Here is a 25,585-nt window from a genome sequence, read left to right on the forward strand (position 1 = left end):
CAAGGCCCGCGCCCTCGGGACAACCACGGGTGCTTACTGCCCAAAAACGGCAGTTTTGGAGCTGCAGCAACCCCGCGCCCGCGGCAGAATTTCAGGGCTAACTTCGGAAGGCTGTAACTCTCAATCTATGAATTGTATGAGGGCGTGCAACCTATCATTGGAAATCTCTTTAAGTATAGTTTCCAACCCAACTTGAATCACATCAATCTGATCTGTAGAACTTGAGATATGGCTGAAACAATGCATAAAGGTCATATTTGATACTTTGCAATCCTTCGTTTTCCTTTGTTTCAAACTCAAATTCAATTCCGAAAAGTGCATATTGATGCTAGTGGGTGCTATTTTCAATTTCCATGCATATAGGCCGTGACGTACCTACAAACAACACAAAGAAACGGAGAAGCGAGAGAAATAGCCGAGAAATGAATAAAATGATAAGAAAACCATTAAAAGCATGCATTTCTCTAAACTAACACAAAATAACCCAAATCGAGCATTATTCTCTATAAACACGACACAAACGACTAAAAATGAGCATAGAAATATAAAGAAAACATAGCCTAAAGGTGCCATAAATGGCACGGATCAAATCTCTCTTCCAATGTCCCTTCTTCTTGCAGTAGAAACATTCAGAATTTGATTTAGAAGAGGCTACCTTTTTCTCGTTGTTGTCCTTGGTAGCTTTTAGCTTAGGCGAAAAGGTCTTCTTACCCTTTCCCTTGAAGCCTTTCTTCTTCTTGCCTGCGCGTTTAAACGGCTTGCCCTTTTTTTATCTTAAGCATGTCATGCTTTCCCTCATCCTTGAGCGTTTGCTCGGCTTGCTTTAACGTACCATGAAGCTTGGCGAAGGTTTTCTCCATGCTGTGCATGTTATAGTTCATCTTGAACTAGTCATAGCCTTTGTGAAGCGAATGGAGAATGATGTCAATAGCCATCTCGGTTGAATAACCTGCATCAAGCCTTTCCACGTTCTCAAATAATCCCATCATTTTGAGCACATGTGGGCTGACTAGCTCTCCTTTCTTGAGCTTGCTCTCAAGGAATTGCCTGTGAGTTTCGAACCTTTCACTTCGTGCTTGCTCTTGGAACATATTCTAAAGTTCAGATATGATCTCATAAGCCGTCTCCTTCTCGAAGAAAGTCCTCTGAAGGTCGGGAGACATAGTGGCCAGCATTATGCACTTGACATCTTGATTGGTAGTTTGTCATCGGTTAAGGGCAGCCTGAGTCACTTCCTCATTGGGAGCATCACACATTTCTTCATTAAGGACGTACTCCTTTTGTTCTTGAATGAGAAAAATGCGCAAATTTCTTTGCCAATCAAAAAAATTTTGCCCACTCAATTTCTCCTTGTCGAGAATTGAGCGTAATGAAAACTGGTTGTTTGAGTTATTTGAAGGCATGATTCTACAATTGAAAAAAATTTGAAATGAGAAACCAATCATAGTGCTAGATAAGATTGAAATTTATGCGAGTTTCAAACTAATTTAATGTCTTATTCACACAATTAAAATTGTCCTTATTTGGTGATATAAGGCGACTCCAAGATCCAAGGAATCAATAAGTAGTTAAGTATGCTTTGGCTTGTCTTAACATTTATTACTTCAAGGTAAGAAACTCTTTGCTAATCGCTCCAAGCCATTCTTGGTTAGATAAATCATCGCATTCGATGCTCTCGTGACGATTTATCTCTTTTGCCAAATTATGTAAGGACCCCTTACTCATCATATCGTTGAGTTAACCAAAATCAACGTGTATGTGATGTTTAGCATTTTGCAAACCCATTGACATAGGTTACATTCCTAGGAAGATAGTGACTCCTAGCTTTGGCATAGCCCATCACTATGCACATTAGTTCAGTAAGTGTTGGTTTTGGAACAACAAGTTAAACTCAATATTTTAGGGACCTAGGGTTTCTATCTTGGTTGATTTAAGTGAACTTAATTAATCATCGCAACATTTCAAAATCCTAAACATGCATCTAACATATCATTCACATTTATAAGTATAAATAAATATCATAAGTAAATGATGCATTTGGTAACTAGCATGACCCCTTGAGTCTTCAAGGGTTTTCTTTTGCAACTTCATGGCTTCGTCTTCCAAGAACCCCCGTCTTAAAGACTTAACCAAAATTATGCAACTACTAGTAACTACAATTAGGACTAATCTAAATATTAAGGTACAAAAATACACAACGGTTCGTAGTCCGTATTTAGATTTACAAAGATATATCACGGGGCGTAATCCGTATTTTTTATCCTAATCGGGCCCCACTAGTTGCCATTTCATAAAACTTGTGAGAGAATACACATTAATACATTCCATTTTGGCCCATGCATTTTATAAAAAAAAACAAGTATCAATGAATCAACACGCGTAAACTAGTAACTAACTTAGGTGGTCAACCCGATTAATGCGCCTAATTAAAACTAGTCAAACTTGTTTAACTGATTATGTTATTAAGCGCAATTAAAATAGCTCAAATAAATAATGAAGCTCCTACTAAATTTCGCATCCAATTTAATTAATCCGATTAATTAAGCCGGTAAACCCAAAATTTTGTCAAATTAAAATTTTGCAAGTTCCGCTCAAAATTAAAATAATTAAAACGGTAAAATTGCAAAAATACGTAGCCTACCGCACGCAAGTGGCTCGCGCACCTAGACTAGCTAGGCACGCGCCATTGCTAGCCATAGCTGCCTAGTAGCTCAGGCAATACGGCGTAGTGTGTGCGCCCGCATCACACCAATGCAGCACTACTAGGCGCAAAGCCTAGCAGCTTTTGCTGCGGGCTGCAAGGTGCGAGGCAGCACGCACTTGGCTGCCTGCCCTTCGCACCGCACCAAGGCTGCACACATCAGCTCACTCGCACACACTGCTCGCATAGCACCAATTGCCGCACCATGCTACTACCCCATGCGCACACCACGCACGCTCACAAGTCCAACTTAATAAATTCATTCAATTGCACAAACCAAATTAATTCCAAGAACCATTCTTTAGATAAAATTTGGTTCAACTTGATGCAACAAAATTAAAGGGCTACTCTCACTATTAATTTAACCAACATAAATTAATCTTAAGATTTGATAAATTTAAAGGGAGTTGGAATAATGAACATAAATATTCAGTGAAAAATTCCAACTTTAACTTGTGAATTTTAAAAAAATTACATCTTCCAATATGAAGATTAATGAAATTTCAATCACAAGTTTGAAACTTTATGACTTTAATCAACTTAAAAATGATTAAGTCAAGACAGTTCAATAAACAATCATGGAATTTTGTAACACAAAGTTCCAACCAACTAAAATAATTAAAGGTTATATCTTTAGTACTTAAGAGCCTCTAAAACACAAAATTTTCACACTTAAAGTAATTGATTGATTTGCAATTATGTGAAAATTGAGCCAACCATTTAAGCACCAATAATTACTACAAAGTAATCATGCATAAAGTAGTCTAAAATTGCAGAAACATAAAGGAAAGAACCAAACACATAACCACAATTAATATGTCATTAAGATTCAAGGTTTAAAAGACTTAAAAGTTTTCGTCAAAACGAAATACCCCTCAAAACAGGAATTTCTGGGAAGAATTTGGCTTTTTCACAGCCCTTAAAGGATTAAATCTTTTCCAGAACGTTGTTTCCACCCAAAATTCACTATTTTTGGGCGAAAATCTGAGTTCGGGAGCCAAAATTCTCATTAAAACGAGATTAAAATTAAAAAAACCGAGCTCTTAATCTAATTAGCAACTAAAACCAGAAATTAAAGTCATTTTAACACCTTGAAAATATTAGTTATAAAAATAAATGAGCAAGTCTCCGATACCGCTGTTGGGTTTCGAAAAGTCCGACTTTCCGCGGAAACAAAACCTGAGCCAAAGAACAACTCACAATTAATATAACTAATAAGCATAATTAACAAGACAAGGAGAAAGACAATATTACCCTTGGCACGTGCTTCGCTCACTTTAACGAATTCTTACTTCGAAAGCCGAGTCCCATAAGCGCGTAGACCTCCCTCGAAAATCCACCCGCAACAACAACCCGAATGGTCTCTACTCGGAGTTTAGCAGAGCTAGACCAAAAAAAACTACTCGGGTTTTATTTGAACTTATAGGTTTTCTCACTTTCATGGAGATGCCTTATTGAGTTCCAACTCAAGTGAAATTCTCAAATTCCAAGGTTGGTATTTATAGAGAATTTCATGAGAGCACTCCACTCTCCCATCAATGTGAGAGAGTTGGTAAAAATCATTTTTTTTCATTTTATTTTTAAATCAAAAATAAAAGAAAATAGCAAAGCAAAAATTAATCAAAAAGTGTCAAGCAAGGAGGGGAGGGTAGGTGAGGATCACAAGGGAAAGGGGGGACCAAACCTTGCTCCCCAAGCTTCCCAAACCGCCCTCCCTTGTTCTCTCGGCTCTAACCAGTTGGCGCCAGCTGGCGGGCCTGGCCTTGGCACCAAGGTTGCCTTCCTGGCGCCTGGTGCCCTCGGTTGGGCCTGCTAGCTGGGCGCTATCTACGCAGGCTTGCTGCTGCCTTGACCCAGCATGTCGCGCATGATTGCGGGCTGCTGGCCGACACTCTTGTGCGCCTACTGCTAGCAGTGCTAGCACGCTAGTTGTGTTCGCGTGTGGCAGCACGCTTGCTAGCATGCTAGCTGCCATGCTAGCACGACTCGCCCCTAGCAACTAGATATAAGTTTTTATATTTAAAAAATAGTGTTAACTAATGATAATTGATAAATAGTGAATATTATTGTGCATGGCATGGGACCTAATTAACCTAATTTATATTTTTATGTGATATTTGATTTTATTAAAATTTTATATATACAAAAAGGGAGTCCTAGCAAAAAAAAATATACAAAAAGGGAGTTATAAGAAATCTAAGTATTATCCGTACAGGTTCTAATCTAGTGTAGGCCCTATTCACTTAACCTTAAAAAAACAATAATCAGTAAAAATAATTTCAGTTTAGCAAAAATTAGTTTAATTCATCAAAATTAAATTCAGTGCAATTTTTCAACAAAAATAATTTCAATTCACTAAAAATAATTTCAGTTCAATAAAAATAAGTTGAAGTGTTGAGCAATATAATGTGTATAGTGAAAAGGACCTTACATCTAAAATATAAAATCATGTCAATTTACATGTGGTCCAATGTTAGATATTTGAGTGAAAATTGGCACTAGTACGTGCAAAAGTCCAAGAATTCATAACAAACATGCCACATGGCGGTAGTGCAAAAGTCCAAGAATTGATAAACTGGCGCTACTGCAAAAGTCCAAAAATTGATAATATGTACCAAGTATTCTTTAGTACTCTTAAAACGTTTTTAAGGTTTGGTCAAACCGGTTAGGTTTGAAAATGGATCAGTTTAAAATCGGTTCAAGTGTCTTACGGGTTTTGGTTCGGTTGAAACAATTATCGGTTCGATTTGGTTTATTCCTAAGCGGTTTACATTTGGCTCAAATTGTAAACAAATCGAATAGTAAACAATTCGGTGCAAAAGGGTTGCAGTTTGTTAATTGTTTGGTGAAAACGGTTTTAATCCCGGTTCCAACGGTTTCAGTTTGGATACTGTTTATATTAGAAACGGTTCTCGGTTCTTTTCGGTTTAGTTTTATTTCAATTTGGTATAAAACGGCTTCGGTTCTTATACGGTTTAAGATTTTTCGGATCGGTTCAGTTTTGAGTTTAGTAAAATACGATTTGGGTCGGTTTTCGAGTTTCTTTAATAAAAAAAAAAACCTCTTTGTTCAAGCTAGATTCGAGTTTCTTTTTCAATTGATAAATTGATAATAATATTCTTTGCTACTCCCTCTGTTTTTAAATACTTGCTCCACTTTTCATTTCTAGCCGTATTTAAATACTTGCTCCATTTCATTTTTTGGAAAGTTTTTTGTAATATTTAATTCATTTCTCACACCTAATGGACCCAACATAATACTCTCACTCCTCCAATTCTTTCACTATTTTTACTTTTTACATTTTTTATTCTCCCAACTATCCCACTACTTCCATATTTTATTACTTTCTCCAATTTCTCTTAAAACTCCGCGCATGGAGAAATGGAGCAAGTATTTAAAAACGAAGGGAGTATGTTTTTGAAAAATCAATGAATGTAATCATTTCATTCTAAAAATTTCGAGAATTACAATAATACATCATAAGAATTTGACTAGGCTAGCTTTGGTCCAATATAATACGGAGCAAAATATGAAGCACTTTGATGATGTCATTTAGAGAGAAGATGGAAAGTATTTTTGCTTAGTCCATAATTACATAAAAAATTAAGTCAAGGGAAAACAATAATGTACTTTGTAATAAACATGTGTGCATAATTAGATTTCATTTAAAATTTCTTTTAGCATGATTTTAATCTTCTCTTTATAGTAAGCGGTTTGCGAACGACATGATTTATAAACAGTTTGGTTCATAAACAATTAGGTTTATAAACAATTCGGTTTGTAAACAGTTCTCTTTACAAACGGTTTGGTGCAAACGGGTTGCATTTTGTTAACGATTTGGTATAAATAATTTTTATCTCGGTTCAATGGGTTTCGGCTTGGAAACGGTTTCGGGTTAGAAACATTTTTTTTCTTTTTAAATTCGGTTTTATTTCAGTTTGGTTTAGATTTGGTTCTGTTCGCTAACGGGTTCGATTCTTATACGGTTAAACACTAATCGGATTGGTTTGGTTTCGGGTTTACTAAAATACGGTTCGGGTCGATTTTCGGTTTCAAAAAATCGATTTTTGATCGGTTCGGTTCTAATTTGGGTCGGTTGGTTTCGGACAGTTAAACGGTTTCGGTTTAAAATTTGGCAGTGCTAATAATATGGCATGTTTTTTTTTTTTTAATCCATTTAACGAAAACTAGGTTAAAATCCCATGCAATGCACGGTTGTTAAACATTATTACAAAATGTAAGGTATATAAAAGATATGCAAAAATACTTCATTTGGGTATATACGGAATATGTGTCAAATTGGAAAGAAAATCTCATAAGGTGTAAATAGTTTACTTAAAGATTTTGCAAAAAAAAAAAAAAAAATAAATAAATAATAAAAAAATAATAAGAATAAAAAATTGATAAAGGCAGGAAAACTTTTCACAAGGTAATGACAAATGTCATTGGTTATTCGTTTTTAGTAATCCCTCCGTCCCCAAAACTTTGACCATTTTGGGTTGATTTCGCGGGTATTAAGAAAGTAAAATAAAAAGAAATGAAAGTATATTGGAAAGATAACTTTACATGGGATTAGTAAAAAAGTAGAGAGAGAAAGTAATAAAAATCATGGAAAAACAAAATTTTATATGGGGAAGCTAATTTTGCACAAATATTGTTGCAAATTAGTGGGTACTAGATGAAGCGCAATGCACGATTTGTTTGAATTTTTTTTTATTATATATTTAGATAAAATTCCTGATATTCTAAAGATAATATTTTATATTTAATTAATTCAAATTTAAAAATCTTATTCGTCAATTTTGCTTACGTGGCATTTGAATTATTTAATTATAAAAGATTATAATAATCTCTTATTTAATTGGCTAAAACTAAGATTTATAATCCTACGTGGTGAATTAAGAAAATTAGATTTTATGTGGTTCTCTAAAACTCGGAAAAAAACTCCCTTATATATATATATATATATATATATATATATATATATATATATATATATATATATATATATATAAAGCTTTGGGGACGGGGGAGTATAAGTTATTAATAGATAGATAGATAGATTGGTGAATATGGTGTCAATTTTCCATTTACTAAAAATCAGTGTATTACAATACTCCGTACGGAGTATCAACTAGTGCAAAAGTCCAAGAATTGATAAATTGGCGCTAGTGCAAAACTCCAAGAATTAATAATATCCCGTCAAAAAACAAAGAATTAATAATATGGCATGTTTTTTTTTTCATGTTTTTTTATTCATTTGCTGAAAATTGGTGAATATGGCGTCAATTTTTTCATTTGCTGAAAATTGGTGTATTACAATACTCCGTATTAAGTCTATTAATTAACTAGTGCAAAAATCCAAGAATTGATAAATTCCCAGGAAGCCCTTCATCACCATCTATAAATAGCCAACATATTAGACTTCCATTTATCACAAAAACAATCCAACCTCTTCTCTTTTATCTATTATATTTCATTTATCAATTCTTCTATAATTTTATATTTTTTTATATCAATTCTTCCATAATAAAAAAAAAAAAAAAAAAATCCAACCTCTTCGGCTGGTTTAATTAATTGAGTCGCCTCTTGTGGGCTTGTTTCAACCAAAAAAAAAAAAAAAAATGCTGAAAATATCGACCTCTAGTTTCAACAAAACCCTACCATTGTTTTCATTGTCCAAACCCTTTGTTATCCCAAATGGAGCATTATTATTTGGGAAGCAGGTTTATTGCCTTAATAGTGATGCTGCTGCTGTAACTAGGCCTCGGCGCCAGAGCCGAGGGCGAAATGGGGTTGAAGTTAGGGCAGTAGCATCAAGATTAGGTACCATATATCCTGCTAAACTAGCTGAGAGTGTTACGGTTACCGTCTCAGCAGAATTACCTATTGGTCATGCACTTGAAGATTGGTTGTTTCATGAAAAAGTCTTCTATTTAATGCTTACGGATAATGATGGCAAAGGTATTATGTTAAAATCATTATAATACTACCTTCATTCTAATATTCAATTTAGTTAAACTTATACATGGGCATATCCATATACATCAAGTATATATAGGCAATTACATACTCACAAAACTATTTTTATTCAAGATTAACATGTCGACTATGAGAATGAGGGATAGCTCAAGTGGTTAGAGCTTCCCTCCCGATCCCAGAATCAATTCTCACCGTTGCCCTTGTAGATCTCTAAATAACCAAAAAAAAAAAAAAAAAAAACATGTCAACTATGGAGTAATATGCATTAGAGGAAACACATTGATAATAGAGAAAACTACCACTAAATCGAGCATTTTTCTCTCTTTTTTCTGTAAAACTATTGTGTGATTTGGATGTTGTACTTAGTTGTTACTTTAAAACATAATATTAGTAACAAGAAAAATAAGAAAAATAAAGAGAATAATAATTCTCCATTGTCTTGTTAATGTTAAGGTTATTTCGCTTTATTAATTTAACTTGTTTCAGCAGGCTATTAATGTTTTTTTTTTTTTTTTTTTTTTTTTTTTTTTTTTTTTTGTACTTACTTAACTATATACTTATTTATGTATATATGGAGAACATAAATCTCTATTGACTAAGGACCTGTTCACATTTACTGAGCTGAGCTGAATTGAATTGGAACTGAATTGAACTAATTGGAACTGAACTGAATTGATTGGAGCTGAACTGAACTGAATAGAATAGATTGAGTTGAAATGAATATTTAATGAGAGAAGGAAATTAGGAGCTGAACTGAACTGATTGGAGCTGAATTAAATTGATTGGAGCTGAACTAAACTGAACTGAATTGAAATTAAGCTGAAGTGAACATGCCCTTACATGGTAAGAAATATGATATTATATTTAAGAGGTTAGGCCCTATTCACTTCACCATAAAAAAAATTATTCAGTAAAAATAATTTCAATTAAATAAAAGTAAGTTTAGTATGCAGTAAAAATAATTTCAATTCAATCAGTAAAAAAATAAGTTTAGTTCATTGAAAATAATAATTCCTGTTTAGTAAAAATAAGTTCAGTTCAGTAAAAATAATTTCAATTCAGTAAAATTCGGTAAATCTATTGAAAAAATATATTAGAGAATTAGCAAAAGTAACTATAGTTCAGTAAAATTAATTTTAATTCAGTAAAAATTAATTTATGTTCAACAAAAATATATTATTTTTGTTTAGTTAAAATAATTTATCTCTAGCAAAAGGTGAAGTGAATAGGGCCATAGTATTCGTAACTTGTGGGATTTTTTTTTTTCTAAATAATACCCTTTTCGTATTTTATTATTTACTCTATTTATTGTTTTTGCATTATTTATTTGACATTACTTGTCTAATATTTGTGATTTATACATAAGAAAAAATATAGTCTTATGGGTACTTGTTGCATTGTAACTGTCTCAATGAATAATTGATTAATTTTCAATTGTAATAATTTACTTATAGATGATTAAAGACATTAATGATTAATGATTTGTATCGGTATATTTGCTTAGAAAAAATGGAACAAATAATAAAATACGGAAAGGGTAATCACATTTAATTATTGTTGCAATGCTAGTGACGACTTGGCGCAATACTAGCTAAATGATGATGTTGCACAATGTTATTACAGATCTACGTGGCACATAAACATTTTAAGAAATTACACGTTTTTAAATAGATAAGTATGGAAATATGGATGTATAGATGTGGAGTTGTGGACCATGCATGTGTACAATTTACATTTTTATTTCACGTATGCTAAAGGAGTTTCAAATATATCCCCTGGGGATGTAACATTTTCATTTTAGTAGATTATAGAGTAACTGGTACGAGTAAGTTGCTACGAATACTTAACGAAGAAAATGGAAAAATTATTATTGCAGATTATAATTAATATTGTAGTTTCAATAGTGAAGCATTCTCAGTATAACGTACGTACTTCGTAATTGGTAATATCAGATACGTAGATGCATGTTTTTTTTGGGCCATTTTATTTGGAATTAGTATTCTTTACCAACTTGGTCATCATTGGTGTAACTGTGTAAATCAGTACTCCCTCCGTGTTTTTTTAAGTGATACATTTTCCATTTTCGGCCGTGTTTTTTTAAGTGATACATTTTCTTTTTTGACAAAACAATACATTAAAATATTTTATCTCTCTCCTCTCATGATCCCCACCCAAACTCAGTACTACTTTTTTATTATATTTTTCCTCTCACATATATTACTTTTCAATAAACTATTAACCCCACTATCTTTCTTTAACAATTTTTTAATACTCCACTACCCCACTTACCTCTTATTTTATTTAAGTCAATTAAATTGTCTAAAACTATGTGCCGGTCAATATGTATCACTTAAAAAAACACGGAGGGAGTATATGTAATAGATAGAAATTCACCTTATAATAAGCGTAAAGGGTACTTGTATTCATTTAAGCGGTTATAAAAGAAAATCTTACAAATGAATTAACATTAGTCAATCATATTGATGTATAAATGTTTTCCTTGATTATATCAAAATTTATAAGGACTACACACATAATTATAACATTAACAAAAAAAAGTGTTAAATCGTTTAGAAATGTTCTTACCTAATATCTTAGAAGTCTTTGATTCGAGTCTTACCAAGTGAAGGTACTTGGGATGTGATTCTCTTACCCTCCCCTCTTTCTATGTTAACCTGGATAAAAGGTGGTGATGTTTTTGCGTTGGCTAATATATAGAGCTTGGAGAATACGCTTATCATATCAAGATTTCTGACGAGGCGGAATTTAATGCAAATTTTAATATTCCGGAAGATTTTGGTGAGGTGGGTGCTATAAGTATTACAAATGAACAGAAGACAGAGGTATTCATCAAAAATATTGTCCTGGACTTGCGTTCTGGCAAATCTGAATTTACTTGCAATTCATGGGTAGCTTCCAAATATGACGATCCTCAACCAAGGGTCTTCTTCTCTAACAAGGTACTTCATTAACCTTAATTTTATACTACCTCCATTTCTTATTTAGGTGCAACAAAAGAATATTTTAAGTCTCACAAATAATAAGAAATAGAGGTAACATTTTGATACTCCGCAGAATATATGCCAGGATAACCTACGACGACATAAAATTTTTGTACAAATAATTATTTAGAAAAAATGTTCAAAGATAGATCTTAACATTTATTTCGCTTTAATATGTATTTTGTAGTCATACTTGCCATCACAAACACCAAAAGGATTGGTGAAGCTGAGGAAGGATGATCTTCTTCAATTGAGAGGATATGGAGAGGAACAAGAAGAGCGCAAAAGCTTTCAGAGGATATACGACTATGATACTTACGATGACCTTGGAGATCCCGAAAAAAGTCTTAAGCTATTAAGACCAGTATTGGGTGGTAATGAACACCCTTACCCAAGACGTTGTAGAACAGGACGTAAAAAAATTACTATTGAAGGTAATATAATTCAATTGATATAGATTTAAATGCTTGCTTGAAAATGCAAAATCTGGCTACGTTTGCTATTGAATATTCAATTGCAATGTTTGCGATTTCAAGGATTGTTAAGAAGTATTATATGCTAGTATGTATATCCTCCGTTTTTAATTTCCTTGCTACATCACCTCAAGAAACAGACTTTAGGATAGAGGTGTTAATAAAAGCTAAGGTAAACGAACGATTTTGTCAAACCGAGAATATGGAAGGAATTGGTAACATATGCATTTATTATTTCGATTAATTTTCTTTTTGAAATCATTCTATCTTTTCCTCAAATTATGTTATGTGAGATTGTTTCACATGTAAAAAAATCAGAGAAATTAAAGTATTGATAAAAATAAATAATAAAAGTAATGTAAGAGTCTATAAATTGAGACTAATCCAATAACATATTACAGTCAAAGTTATATATATGAATAAACAAAGTTATTAACGTCAAGCTATTGCCAGTATTTAAGAATATATGTTATATAAAATTAGCTACTAATAACATATTAATGTACAGGCCAAACTTTTGAGACCCGATTGGATAAAGGTTCACCGTATGTGCCTATAAATGAAAATTTCTCAAAGTCGAAGGAGGCACAATTCAAGTTCAAGACAATTTACTCGATGTTGCATGCAGTTATACCAACAATAAAGGAGAAAGTATTCGCAACTCCAAATTCTCGTTTTCCATTCTTTACTTCCATTGATTTGCTCTACAATGAAGGAATTAACCTACCCGTCAACAATGAATACCTTGGAGATGGAAGCACCGCACTAGAATGGCTTCATCGCATCATCAAAGCTACCGGTGACCTTAAGTACAAAATTCTACGTTTCGAGCTCCCCGAGACATTTAAACGTACGTATGGGCTTCATTCATACTTATTATTTAGTATTATCATCATATAATAATTATTATTATTAACCACAAGTTTAAACTTTTGATCCAATTACTTTTGACAGATCTTTGGTTGAGTTATTACTTTATTATTACTCCGTGTTATTTTTTGACAAAAACTTTATTATTATTCTTATTATTATTATAAAAATCTATAAAGACAGTCAATTTTTAAGAAATTAGTGGGGAGCCGAAATACAATGGCCCCCACCCCTATAGATATAGCGAACCTAATTCTACTGAAAATGTGAGCAGTTGCCAGAATGTCATAAAATTAAACTTACAAACAAATATTAGTGGAAAGCCGAGATGCAATTTAAACCTCATTCCTCTAGTTATAGCAAATCATATCCTACTGAATATATGAACAACAACACATGTCCCAATGTCTTGAGTCATCGAGAAATTCTGGACCCACTTTAGCAATGCAAACTTATAATAATAATAATAATAATAATAATAATAATAATAATAATAATTATTATTATTATTATTATTATTATTATTATTATTATTATTATTATTATAACCACCTTTGGTATATAGCTAATTAACGCGTTTTTTTATTAATTGGCTTAGGGAATAGATTTTCTTGGTTAAGTGATGAAGAATTCGGTCGCCAAACTCTTGCTGGCATGAATCCTTTGAGCATCAAGCGTGTCACGGTATGATCTCATAATTAATTATATCGAAGAGATATTAATTAATATATACTATAAGCCATTAGGTTACAGAGCTAATCCATACCATTGTACATACACTATTGTTCTAACTAATTCAGTTTGTGAATTTGCAGAATTGGCCAATAATGAGTAACCTAGATCCTAAAATTTACGGCAACCCAGAATCAGCTTTAACAACTGCACTGGTGGACACACAAATAAATATCATGACTGTTGAAGAGGTTAATCTTATGATCATACACTCACATTACAAATAAGGTTTTTTTAGCTTCATTATTATTGGTCTTCTGTGAGTTTTGAGGTGATTAATTTTTTATTACAATGTGCAGGCTATAAAAGAGAAGAGGTTGTTTATAATAGATTACCATGATGCATTGTTGCCGTTTGTGAACAAAGTCAGGAAGCTTGAAAACACGACGTTGTATGGATCACGAACTTTGTTTTTCCTAGATGATGAGCAACAAACACTAAAACCTCTAGCTATTGAGTTAACGCGGCCTCCAAATGATTTAAAGCCTCAATGGAAGGAAGTTTATACACCAGGAACATGTGCTACTTCCGAATGGCTTTGGAAGCTTGCCAAGGTTCATGCCCTTGCAAATGACACTGGTTACCATCAACTAATCAGCCACTGGTACTAGTATTGTCCTTTTTATTTTTATTGACTAGTTGTACAACTTTGCTTGACTTAATTACTTTCTCTAATACTTGTAAATTTTTTATAGGAAGTTGTTTACATTAAATTATAATATTCTCTTCACATGAATTTGCTCTATAAATTGATCTTATTAATTAGCTCTAATAACAATTTAATTACTAAGTACCTTAACTTGCTAGCCTTTATTTGAACTAAAACAAGATTAATTCTTTTCAATATGGTTGAACATCATTCCCTTAACCATTAAGATGAAAATGACTTATTATTAGCTGATTACCGGTTAGTTCTAGAATTCATGGACTTTAATGTTTGTAATCACACTAAGGTGATTTGTCCATTACTTTACTAACTCTCATTTCCTAAATGATGATTGCAGGCTTAGAACACATTGTTGCACGGAACCATACATAATTGCTACACATAGATGCTTGAGTGCAATGCACCCCATATATAAGTTATTGCTTTCTCATTGCCGATACACCATGGAGATTAACGCTCTTGCTCGACAAAATTTAATTAACGCGGGTGGTATCATTGAGACAACCTTTTCACCAGGGGAGTACTCCTTAGAGTTGAGCTCTTACATTTATGACATTGCATGGCGCTTTGATCATGAAGCCATACCAGCTGACCTTATAAGCAGGTAAATCTAATTAATAATCATTGAATTTCATTGCATTAATTATTGCTCCTTACAATATGTTTTCTCTGTTTCTTTATAGTTGCAACACTTCACTAAAATGAAAATGTCACATAGTTGAAACACCCTATAAAAGGAAGGTTTTTAAGTGAAAATTGTGCTATTATCTTTATTTAAAGCACATGACCCACTTGATTATACTCCTAACAACATTTTAACCCCATTTTAAGTGTTATATCACATGAGGTCCACTTTTCTTAGATGCTATGATAAAGTATGTGTTGCAACTATTAAATAGGAAGAAGTATATGTTGTTCTTGGCATTATTAGTAATAAGTTTCATTATATTTGTTGGAATTCAATAGAGGGATGGCAATTGAAGATCCATTAGAACCACATGGAATAAAGCTAGTAATAGATGACTATCCATATGCAAAAGACGGGCTAGACATGTGGGCTATAATCGAAGAATGGGTTACTACCTACGTGAACCACTACTACACAATTCCGAGTATGGTAGAATCAGATAAAGAGCTTCAAAATTGGTGGACAGAAGTAAGAACAAAAGGGCATGCTGACAAGAAAGATGAACCGTGGTGGCCGAAACTTAAAACACAAGAAGATCTGATTTACATTGTCAGCACCATAATATGGGTAGCTGCAGGGCACCACTCAGCTGTTAACTTTGGACAATATCCCTACGGCGGCTACTTCCCTAACAGGCCTACAATCGCTAGGACTACGATGCCTACTGAAGATCCCGTTGATAACGTGATGGAGTCTTTCATTGAAAAGCCTGAGGACACGCTCCTTCGATGCTTCCCTTCTGAAATGCAAGCTGCGACTGTTATGGCGGTTTTAGATTTACTCTCAGCTCATTCTCCGGATGAGGAATACTTGGGCACTATCCCGGAACCATCATGGAAGGTAGATCCCGAGATAATGGAAGCTTTTGATAAGTTTGATTCAAAGTTGAAGGCATTAGACGATGAAATTGATAAAAGGAATGCTAACAAAGATTTGAAGAATAGAAATGGTGTTGGTGTTATGCCTTATGAGCTATTGAAGCGTACTTCTGAACGTGGTGTCACTGGTAAAGGAGTTCCAAATAGCATCTCCATTTGAGAAATACAAAACCAGTTTTTTATTCATTGTATGAATTGATGAATAAAATTACCTGAGAGAATAATGTTACTATTTATTTTTAAATTATAACATGTCATTAATGTAATCCTGTATTATGGATGGAAGTCGGATGATATGGAATAAATCTTGGCTATAAAATCATTAACTTTTATAATAATGTTGTTCATCTTATTTCTTCAAATATAGATAATTGCACCTTAATTATTAGTACTTATACATATTTTTTCATAAATAAAAGAGCAACTTTTGTTGACAGTGTAAACCCTTAATGGCCTTGGATGTAAACTTATTGGATGGAAATTTGTTTGTCTTTAAGAGTATGGCTTGGGAAATGAAGCATCTCTACAGCTACGAAATTCTACTTCTTGAGTTACTTACAAGAAAGAGACCCATCAAAGATATGTTGGAACCCAATGTATATCACTTGTGAGTGTCCCATATTGGAAAAAGATGAGAGGTGGTTCCACTTGATGAGGTAAAGGAGTAACTCCTACTATTGCCAATTGGTTTTAGTATGGAAGCTCCAAAGCCTTGTTCGTGGACCTAACTCTCCTCCAATCAACTAGTACTATTGATGGTAATGTTAGTGCCTAATTGTAGGGGCAAGTGATTGAGCATTACACGAGATGATAGGCCTCGCCTTCCTAAATTCATAGCAATGCAACCAAAGAATTGTAAGTAATTATTGTTCTTTTCTAAATAGTATAACCAATTCATGGTCCATGATTATGTCTATGCAGTTGAATTAGAAATTTCGAACTAATTGTTCTATTTACATTTTATTATCCTTAATTTTTGACACTACAAAAGACAGAGTTTACCTCATTTTTGGGGAAGGCAAAATTATTGATAATGACCCTTAAAATTGAAAAGTATTTCATATTTGATATTTCCATATAAACCACCCATTAATAATCCATATAAATGTAGTAATTCATACTTCCAATTGAAAAGTATATAAGATAACGACCTTGACACTAAGTGACCTACTGGACTATGTAATCAGTATGTAAAGGTTGTCTCCCTCAAATCTTTAACGGTAACGATTCTCATCTTCACAATTCACCAAAAAGACTATTGAATAATCTTGTACGAAGTAAGCAACTAGGCTTGCCATGTTAGACGCGGTAGAAATAAATAAGCATAAGCTCACCGTGTTAGTCAGTGTACAACAACAATGAAGTCGAGTCATCCCAAGTCTTTCATATATACAATTACAAGTCGTCCTTTCCCTATTGCTTGTTGTATTTGAAATGCAACTTCTTAGAGTTTCCAAGGAACAAAGATTTCTGAGACGGTAGGTGACCATCAATTATTGATCACTTGTTTAAAAAAAAAATAATAATAATTTTGGATCTAGTTCATAATTAATTTCAATCCAAAAATTATATATATGAAAAAAAAAATTATATTACAACCAAATCGATTTCAATCCAATAGGACACAAATCCATACTACAACCAAGTAATATATACTTAAAAAATCCACCTTAGTCGAAAGTACTACAAATAACATGTTGTAAACAAATGTACTATAAAACATTTATTTAAAATTTTAAAATGGGATGCACACATATATAGATATAAATAGAAGTAAAAGCAAAAATAAACAAACAAAAAAGAAAGTGAAATAACTTAAGAGACCTATTATTAAATATAATTGGTTTTTTTTTAATGAAAATTGGCTTAAAATAATACTAATATTTCGTGTTGCGTTAGCCTACAAGTTCTTTATGTAGCTAATAGTTATATATAAGGAAAACTTCCAATGGGATTAGGAGCATTCTCTAATCTTAAACAATCGTCCAATAATAACTATCTTTCATAATCAAGTCCTATGGAGGAGTATGATCCAAACTATTATGATGTAAATGCCAAATCAAAAAAATCTGAATTCGAGTTTTTGCGTCTAAAATCATGTTCATGGAGTCAAATTTTGGATTATCTACAGTTTCTAGTTTTGTACACCTAATGTCACATGTAAGCAAATGTGTAAAATGATGAAATATAGTGACTTGATAATAATCCTTAATTTTCCACACTACAAAACACAAAGTTAACGTTATTTAAGGAAGCCAAAATTGATAATGACCTTAAATTCATTTCATATATGATATTTCCGCAACATCACCATTCACCACACATTAGTAATTAATAATCCATGAAAATAAATGCACTCAAGTGACCTTGACACAAGTAGAGACAACGACCTTGAAACAAGTGACCTGAAGGTGAAGGCATAGACTTGATGAGTCATTTGTTGTTTTATTTAGTCAAGCCAAGCGGAAACAGTTAAAAGGACGTCTCCCTCGATATTTATATAAATTCTTAAATGGACCTGATTCACACTAATTTATTGTGGACCACTAACATTAGAGAAACAATGGTTGTTTTATTAATAAAAAAAAAGTCACTATAATAAAATGAAGGTCACTATGTTGAAAATAAAAGTCATTTTGGTAATATATAGGCTATAAGAGGTTAATTTTTTCAATGAAATATTTTATAAGGTCAATATAGATAAGAAAAGGTGACTATGTTAAAATTAGGGTCATAACGTCGTACTTCAAGTTCACAATCACTGGCGGATCTACATTGGAACCCGGGGGGGCACGTGCTACCCCCGGGAAAAAGCAAAAAAAAAACTGTATTAAAAAACTTTCCTTTTTAATACTTAATAATTATTAAATAATGCAACTATGTCATGAATACTGAAGTTGCTTCAGCGGTACAAAGCAGATTATTAAAGCTTCCTTTGAGTGCCGGGGGTCTGAGGTTCGATCCTCTCCCCCATACACTTTATTCCTTTTTTTTTGAGACAATAATTTTCCTCTTTCTTGGTCTGAGGTTCGATCCTCTCCCCATACACTTTATTCTTTTTTTCTTTTGACAATAATTTTCCTCTTTCTTGACATTTATAATTAAATAGATAAAATAAAATGGACTTGTAGCAAAATTTTGATTCTTTTTCAAATTACTTTTCACTTTCTTGACATTTATTTTTTAAATACAAATGGATAAGATAAAATGGACTTCTAGCAAAATTTTGATTCTTTTCCAAATTACTTTTCACTTTCTTGACATTTATTTTTAAATACATTACATAAAAATAACTTCCATAAAATTTTGTTCAACAATAATAGTATGCAATATATATAAATAATTCATTCGTGAAGAAAATTAATAATATCTGATAAATCGACTAATTTTATTTGATTGTAATACGAAATATATATTTTGATAGCTAGTATGATGTACATGCATAATTTTATCCGCAATAATAAATCATAGCAAAATGTACACTTTATTCCTTTTTTTTTGAGACAATAATTTTCCTCTTTCTTGGTCTGAGGTTCGATCCTCTCCCCATACACTTTATTCTTTTTTTCTTTTGACAATAATTTTCCTCTTTCTTGACATTTATAATTAAATAGATAAAATAAAATGGACTTGTAGCAAAATTTTGATTCTTTTTCAAATTACTTTTCACTTTCTTGACATTTATTTTTTAAATACAAATGGATAAGATAAAATGGACTTCTAGCAAAATTTTGATTCTTTTCCAAATTACTTTTCACTTTCTTGACATTTATTTTTAAATACATTACATAAAAATAACTTCCATAAAATTTTGTTCAACAATAATAGTATGCAATATATATAAATAATTCATTCGTGAAGAAAATTAATAATATCTGATAAATCGACTAATTTTATTTGATTGTAATACGAAATATATATTTTGATAGCTAGTATGATGTACATGCATAATTTTATCCGCAATAATAAATCATAGCAAAATGTACACTTTATTCCTTTTTTTTTGAGACAATAATTTTCCTCTTTCTTGGTCTGAGGTTCGATCCTCTCCCCATACACTTTATTCTTTTTTTCTTTTGACAATAATTTTCCTCTTTCTTGACATTTATAATTAAATAGATAAAATAAAATGGACTTGTAGCAAAATTTTGATTCTTTTTCAAATTACTTTTCACTTTCTTGACATTTATTTTTTAAATACAAATGGATAAGATAAAATGGACTTCTAGCAAAATTTTGATTCTTTTCCAAATTACTTTTCACTTTCTTGACATTTATTTTTAAATACATTACATAAAAATAACTTCCATAAAATTTTGTTCAACAATAATAGTATGCAATATATATAAATAATTCATTCGTGAAGAAAATTAATAATATCTGATAAATCGACTAATTTTATTTGATTGTAATACGAAATATATATTTTGATAGCTAGTATGATGTACATGCATAATTTTATCCGCAATAATAAATCATAGCAAAATGTACACTTTATTCCTTTTTTTTTGAGACAATAATTTTCCTCTTTCTTGGTCTGAGGTTCGATCCTCTCCCCATACACTTTATTCTTTTTTTCTTTTGACAATAATTTTCCTCTTTCTTGACATTTATAATTAAATAGATAAAATAAAATGGACTTGTAGCAAAATTTTGATTCTTTTTCAAATTACTTTTCACTTTCTTGACATTTATTTTTTAAATACAAATGGATAAGATAAAATGGACTTCTAGCAAAATTTTGATTCTTTTCCAAATTACTTTTCACTTTCTTGACATTTATTTTTAAATACATTACATAAAAATAACTTCCATAAAATTTTGTTCAACAATAATAGTATGCAATATATATAAATAATTCATTCGTGAAGAAAATTAATAATATCTGATAAATCGACTAATTTTATTTGATTGTAATACGAAATATATATTTTGATAGCTAGTATGATGTACATGCATAATTTTATCCGCAATAATAAATCATAGCAAAATGTATAGATAGTTAAAATTTGATGGTAACATTTTAGAATTACATTATCCAAAAACTTTAACTTGATGTGTTATTACCATCTTAAATTTAGTTTGAGTTTCAAGTTCATAGGCGTATATTGGTTGTTTCGTCCCTTTAATTTTTCTAGTATGCGTTTAGTGCTACCCCTAGTCCGGAATCCTGGATCCGCCACTGTTCACAATAGTATTAAACGTTATACAACTTTTAATAAAGGTTACTATGTTAAAAATAAGGTTACTATGTTAAAAATAAGGTTACTATGTTAAAAATAAGGGTCATTATTTTCATTATAATGTCAGCTGAGTGTGTATAAATTTCGGGTCCACAATAATATTATTGTGGACCAGGTCCACGCAAGTATTTCTGCGATATTTATACGTAGTATGTTGTATGTAGTAGGCTTCTCATCTGTCAAATATGCCAAAGAATATTCAATACAAGTATTAGCTGAGATCAAAATTCCTAGTGTTTTCCATCTTCGTTCACTATTCAAAAAACAAATCATTAAAATGGAAATTGACATACCACTATGCCTTGGACTCAAGGACACATATAAACTAATACTGGAAAGTGGTATAAAGTCATGACTAAACGAAATACAGTAGCAAAACAAAATAATGAACCATGGAATGGAAAATTAACAGGCATACAACTAAACAACACCATAGTTGGATTAACAGGCAGTCTTTCTTTTTTTTTTTTTTTTTTTTTTTTTTTTTTTTTTTTTTGAGGAGGAAATGGATTAACAGGCATTCAATGAACAAGAAAATTAAATTCTTGTAATTTTAAAAAAACAAAAAAAAAAAAAAAAAGAGAAGAATAATTTATACTTTACAATATCCCAAATACAGAAAATTCCAATTCAATTTCAGAAAAAGAGGATCAATACACAATTAATAAACCTGAACAATATACAAATGAGCCAGACCCAGTTGATAACCGATATCAACAAAAATTTGTTAATATCACCAATTTTTCTCTCTCCTCCCCTCACATGACCAAATTTGCTTTCTCTCTCCTCCATTCCCATGGCCACTATTTCCTTCTCTCTCCTCCATTCCCATGCCCAAGGTCAACGACATTCGCGGATCTAAAGCGGCCGGCCGGCCAAAAAACGACACCTTAGTAGCAATTTATGAAAATTGGGGACATACAAACCCTTTAGGGAAAGAGATTTGCTCGTACTAGTGGTGTTGCGGTGGTCGAATGTTGGTGCAGTGGCTTGTGGTGGTCGATTCGTGAATGTAAAGGCTAGTGAAGCTAAAGGTGGTAGCTAGTGGTGTTGCGGCGGTCAAATGTTGGTGCGGCGGTCATGTGGTGGTCGGTTGGGGTCAATTCGTGAAGGTAAAGGTGGTGCCGTGGGTGGTAGTAGAGGTTGCACGGTGGTGATAAAGGGGAGAGAAGGGGGTGTGGTTGCTAAAATTACAAAATTATCCTTGGTGTGGTAGCTAAATTTACAAAATTAGCCTTGATATTAACAAGTTTTGTTGATATCTGATATCAACTTGTATTTACTCTATACAAATTAGGCTCCGGTAATTTGAGTTCTGGGTATATTAAAGTAATTATACTATACACTACAATTATTAATAGAGAATTAAGCAATAAACAGCAAGCCAAAAATACAGTTATATAGGAAAAGATATATAGTGAACAATTTAATCAAAAAATTAAGAAAGAAATAGGGAGAATTTAGCTACTTACCAACTTAGACCTGGTTATTGGGCGGGTCGGGTGCGGGCGATTGCAGGTCGGGTCAAAGAGGGTCACATTTTATAGGGTCGATAATGGGTCGATAATGGGCGGGCCTACAAAATATCAATTAAAAAAAATATTGGACAAAGTCATTATTAAGTATATATAAATATAAATTTATCTATGTAATTATTTTTACATTATATATTTTCTTTAACAATTAAATTGGAAAAACATTTTGGCCCTATATTGACCCTGTCCAATAAGGGCCTTATCTATTAAAGGCCCTATCCAATAAAAACCCTTTAGGCTTGGCTCTGGCCCTATTATCATTGGGCTACCCTACCCAATAACCACCTCGATCTATTACCAACCCATGAAAAGAAGGGTAAATATTGTTGGGATGTAATCAACAAATTGCTGCTGAATTTTACTTAATCTTGTGGAATTATCGCCATTGATGATGTAAAAGGGAAGTTTTCGGTAGATGATTCTCTCTGTCTTTTTTTTAGGGTTTGATTTTACCGAGTAAGGTCCTACTCAATTCATCTTATTTTTTTTGAATTGAAATTATATTTATTGAATTTACATTATTTTTACTATGTATTAAACTAAAATTAGATGAAGCCCGTGCAATCCACGGTTTGTTTGAATTTTCAAAAATAATTATTTTTTTTAATTTATGTGCTAAAATTGGTTATATATTTAGATAAAATTTCTAATATCAAAGAATAATATTTTATATTTAATTAATTTAAATATAAAAATCTCATTCGCCAATTTTACTTACGTGGCATTTGAATTATTTAATTAGAAAAGAATGTATCTCTTATTTAATTGACTACTACTAAAATTTATAATCCTACGTGGCGCACTAAAAAAATAAGATCCTAAGTGACTCTCTAAAAACTTGGGGAAAAAAATAATATATATATATATATATATATATATATACACATATATATACATATATATATATATACATATATACACATATATATACATATATATATATATATATACATATATACACATATATATACATATATATATATATATACATATATATATATATAGGGGGAGGCTCTCGTGAGAATTTATCTTATGTGAGAATTTTTCTTATGTGAGAACACTCTTTGTGTTCTAAATTTTAACTCTTATGTTCTAAATTTTAAATGTGATGTTCTAAACTTTTCCTTAGGTGTTCTAAATTAAAGCAAATGTTCTAATTTAGTACTCACATATTCTAAATCATAAATTAGTTAAGTTTGATGTTATGAATTTTAAAAAACTTGTTCCAAAATTTTAACTTGTATGTTCAAAATTTTAAAACATGTGTTCTAAGATTTTTAATTATATGATCCAGATTTTAAAGCGTATGTTCTATTTTTTACTCGTATATTCTAAATTTTTTACTCACATGTTCTATATTCTATATCAATTTATTCTAAATTTTTATTCACATGTTCATAATCTTAAATCAGATGATCTAAATTTTACTCATGTTTAATATTTCATAAATCAAATTTACTAAATATTTAGTTACTTGTTCTAATTCTTAAATAAGATGTTCTAAACATATTACTCACCCTGATGTTCTAAATTATTACTCATATGTTCTAAATTTTTACTCTTATGTTCTAAATTTGTACTCACATGTTCTAAATTTAAGATCAGTTCTCATATAAATACAATTTCTCACATATGGGCCTATTCTCACCGGATCCCTCCCCCATATATATATATATATATATATATATATATATATATATATATATATATATATATATATACCAGTTTTGTGCCCTATGCGATGCCCAGATTGCTTATTGAATTTTAAGATAAACTTTTATTTGATCTATATGTCAAATGTTCAAATATATAATTGATACAAAATTCAATAGGAATTGATGTGCTTTCTGTGACAATTTAAATAATATAGTAGGTAAGTAATGACTAATAATTATATCAATGAAAATGTTCGAGTAAAAAAATATTTTAAAAAATAGCAAAATAAGCATGAAATATCAGAAATTTCTAAAAAAAAAAAAAAAAAGTGAGCCAATAATAAATTAATTAAAAAACGTTCTACGCTCATTGGGTTGATCCGAACCCAAATTTTTAGGCTAGAGTGAACGTTTCTTGACCTGTGACCTGAATTGACCTGACTCATAATGACCCGTGATCTGACCTAATTGACAGGTCTACAAATAATAAAATTATACAAAGTATTAGATTGTGAAATATTTGATTTCAATCGTTTAGAATAGATTAGTAAGATTACATATTCCTCAAAAAAAATGTATTATAAATGGATGTTGTACATTGTTAACTACTCCCATCGCTCCAAAAAAAAATTATGATATAAAGAATAAATTTATATGATAGTTATTGAGATTTATAATCTAATATGTGTTTTGAATAAAATCATAATTTTATTTGTACATATATTAAAATTTTATTGAAAATAATACTCTACACTAACAATTATTTATCCTAAAATTCTATCCAAATTTTATTAAAACTAGAATTTTTAAACTAACTTTTTTTTTATCCTGTCCAATTTTTTATTAAACAAATAAATCATATGTGTCAAAATAATTTTTATACATCACCAATGTGGCGTGATAGTTGGCGAAAAGTTGGGACGCCAAGTATCGCTGCCTCGTGGCCCGGCTAAAAGTTTAGTTTTATAATAGTTATATGATTAGATTATTATTATTATTATTATTATTATTATTATTATTATTATTATTATCATCATCATCATCATCTCAAAAACAAAAATCATACAACCTATAATAAATTAGTGGGAAGCCGAGATACAATCTGGGCCCCCACTCCTCTAGCTATAGAAAAGCCTACCCTGGTGAAGATATGAGCTGC

At 31.5% G+C, this 25,585-nt stretch overlaps 1 protein-coding gene across 1 annotated transcript; it reads left to right on the plus strand.

Annotated features, from left to right (window-relative positions):
- Positions 1-8,117: 8,117 nt before the first annotated feature.
- Positions 8,118-16,331, plus strand: LOC145601216 (linoleate 13S-lipoxygenase 2-1, chloroplastic-like). The gene is made up of 9 exons (XM_081657185.1): positions 8,118-8,665; positions 11,402-11,643; positions 11,873-12,119; positions 12,667-13,008; positions 13,627-13,712; positions 13,844-13,951; positions 14,060-14,364; positions 14,765-15,031; positions 15,394-16,331. Exons 1-9 carry the CDS (start codon positions 8,326-8,328, stop codon positions 16,151-16,153), a joined length of 2,697 nt encoding a protein of 898 aa, XP_081513311.1. The 5' UTR covers positions 8,118-8,325; the 3' UTR covers positions 16,154-16,331.
- Positions 16,332-25,585: the final 9,254 nt, after the last annotated feature.

Source organism: Chenopodium album, chromosome 21, assembly GCF_948465745.1.
Source record: "Chenopodium album chromosome 21, dcCheAlbu1.1, whole genome shotgun sequence".
In the NCBI taxonomy this organism is placed as follows: domain Eukaryota; kingdom Viridiplantae; phylum Streptophyta; class Magnoliopsida; order Caryophyllales; family Amaranthaceae; genus Chenopodium; species Chenopodium album.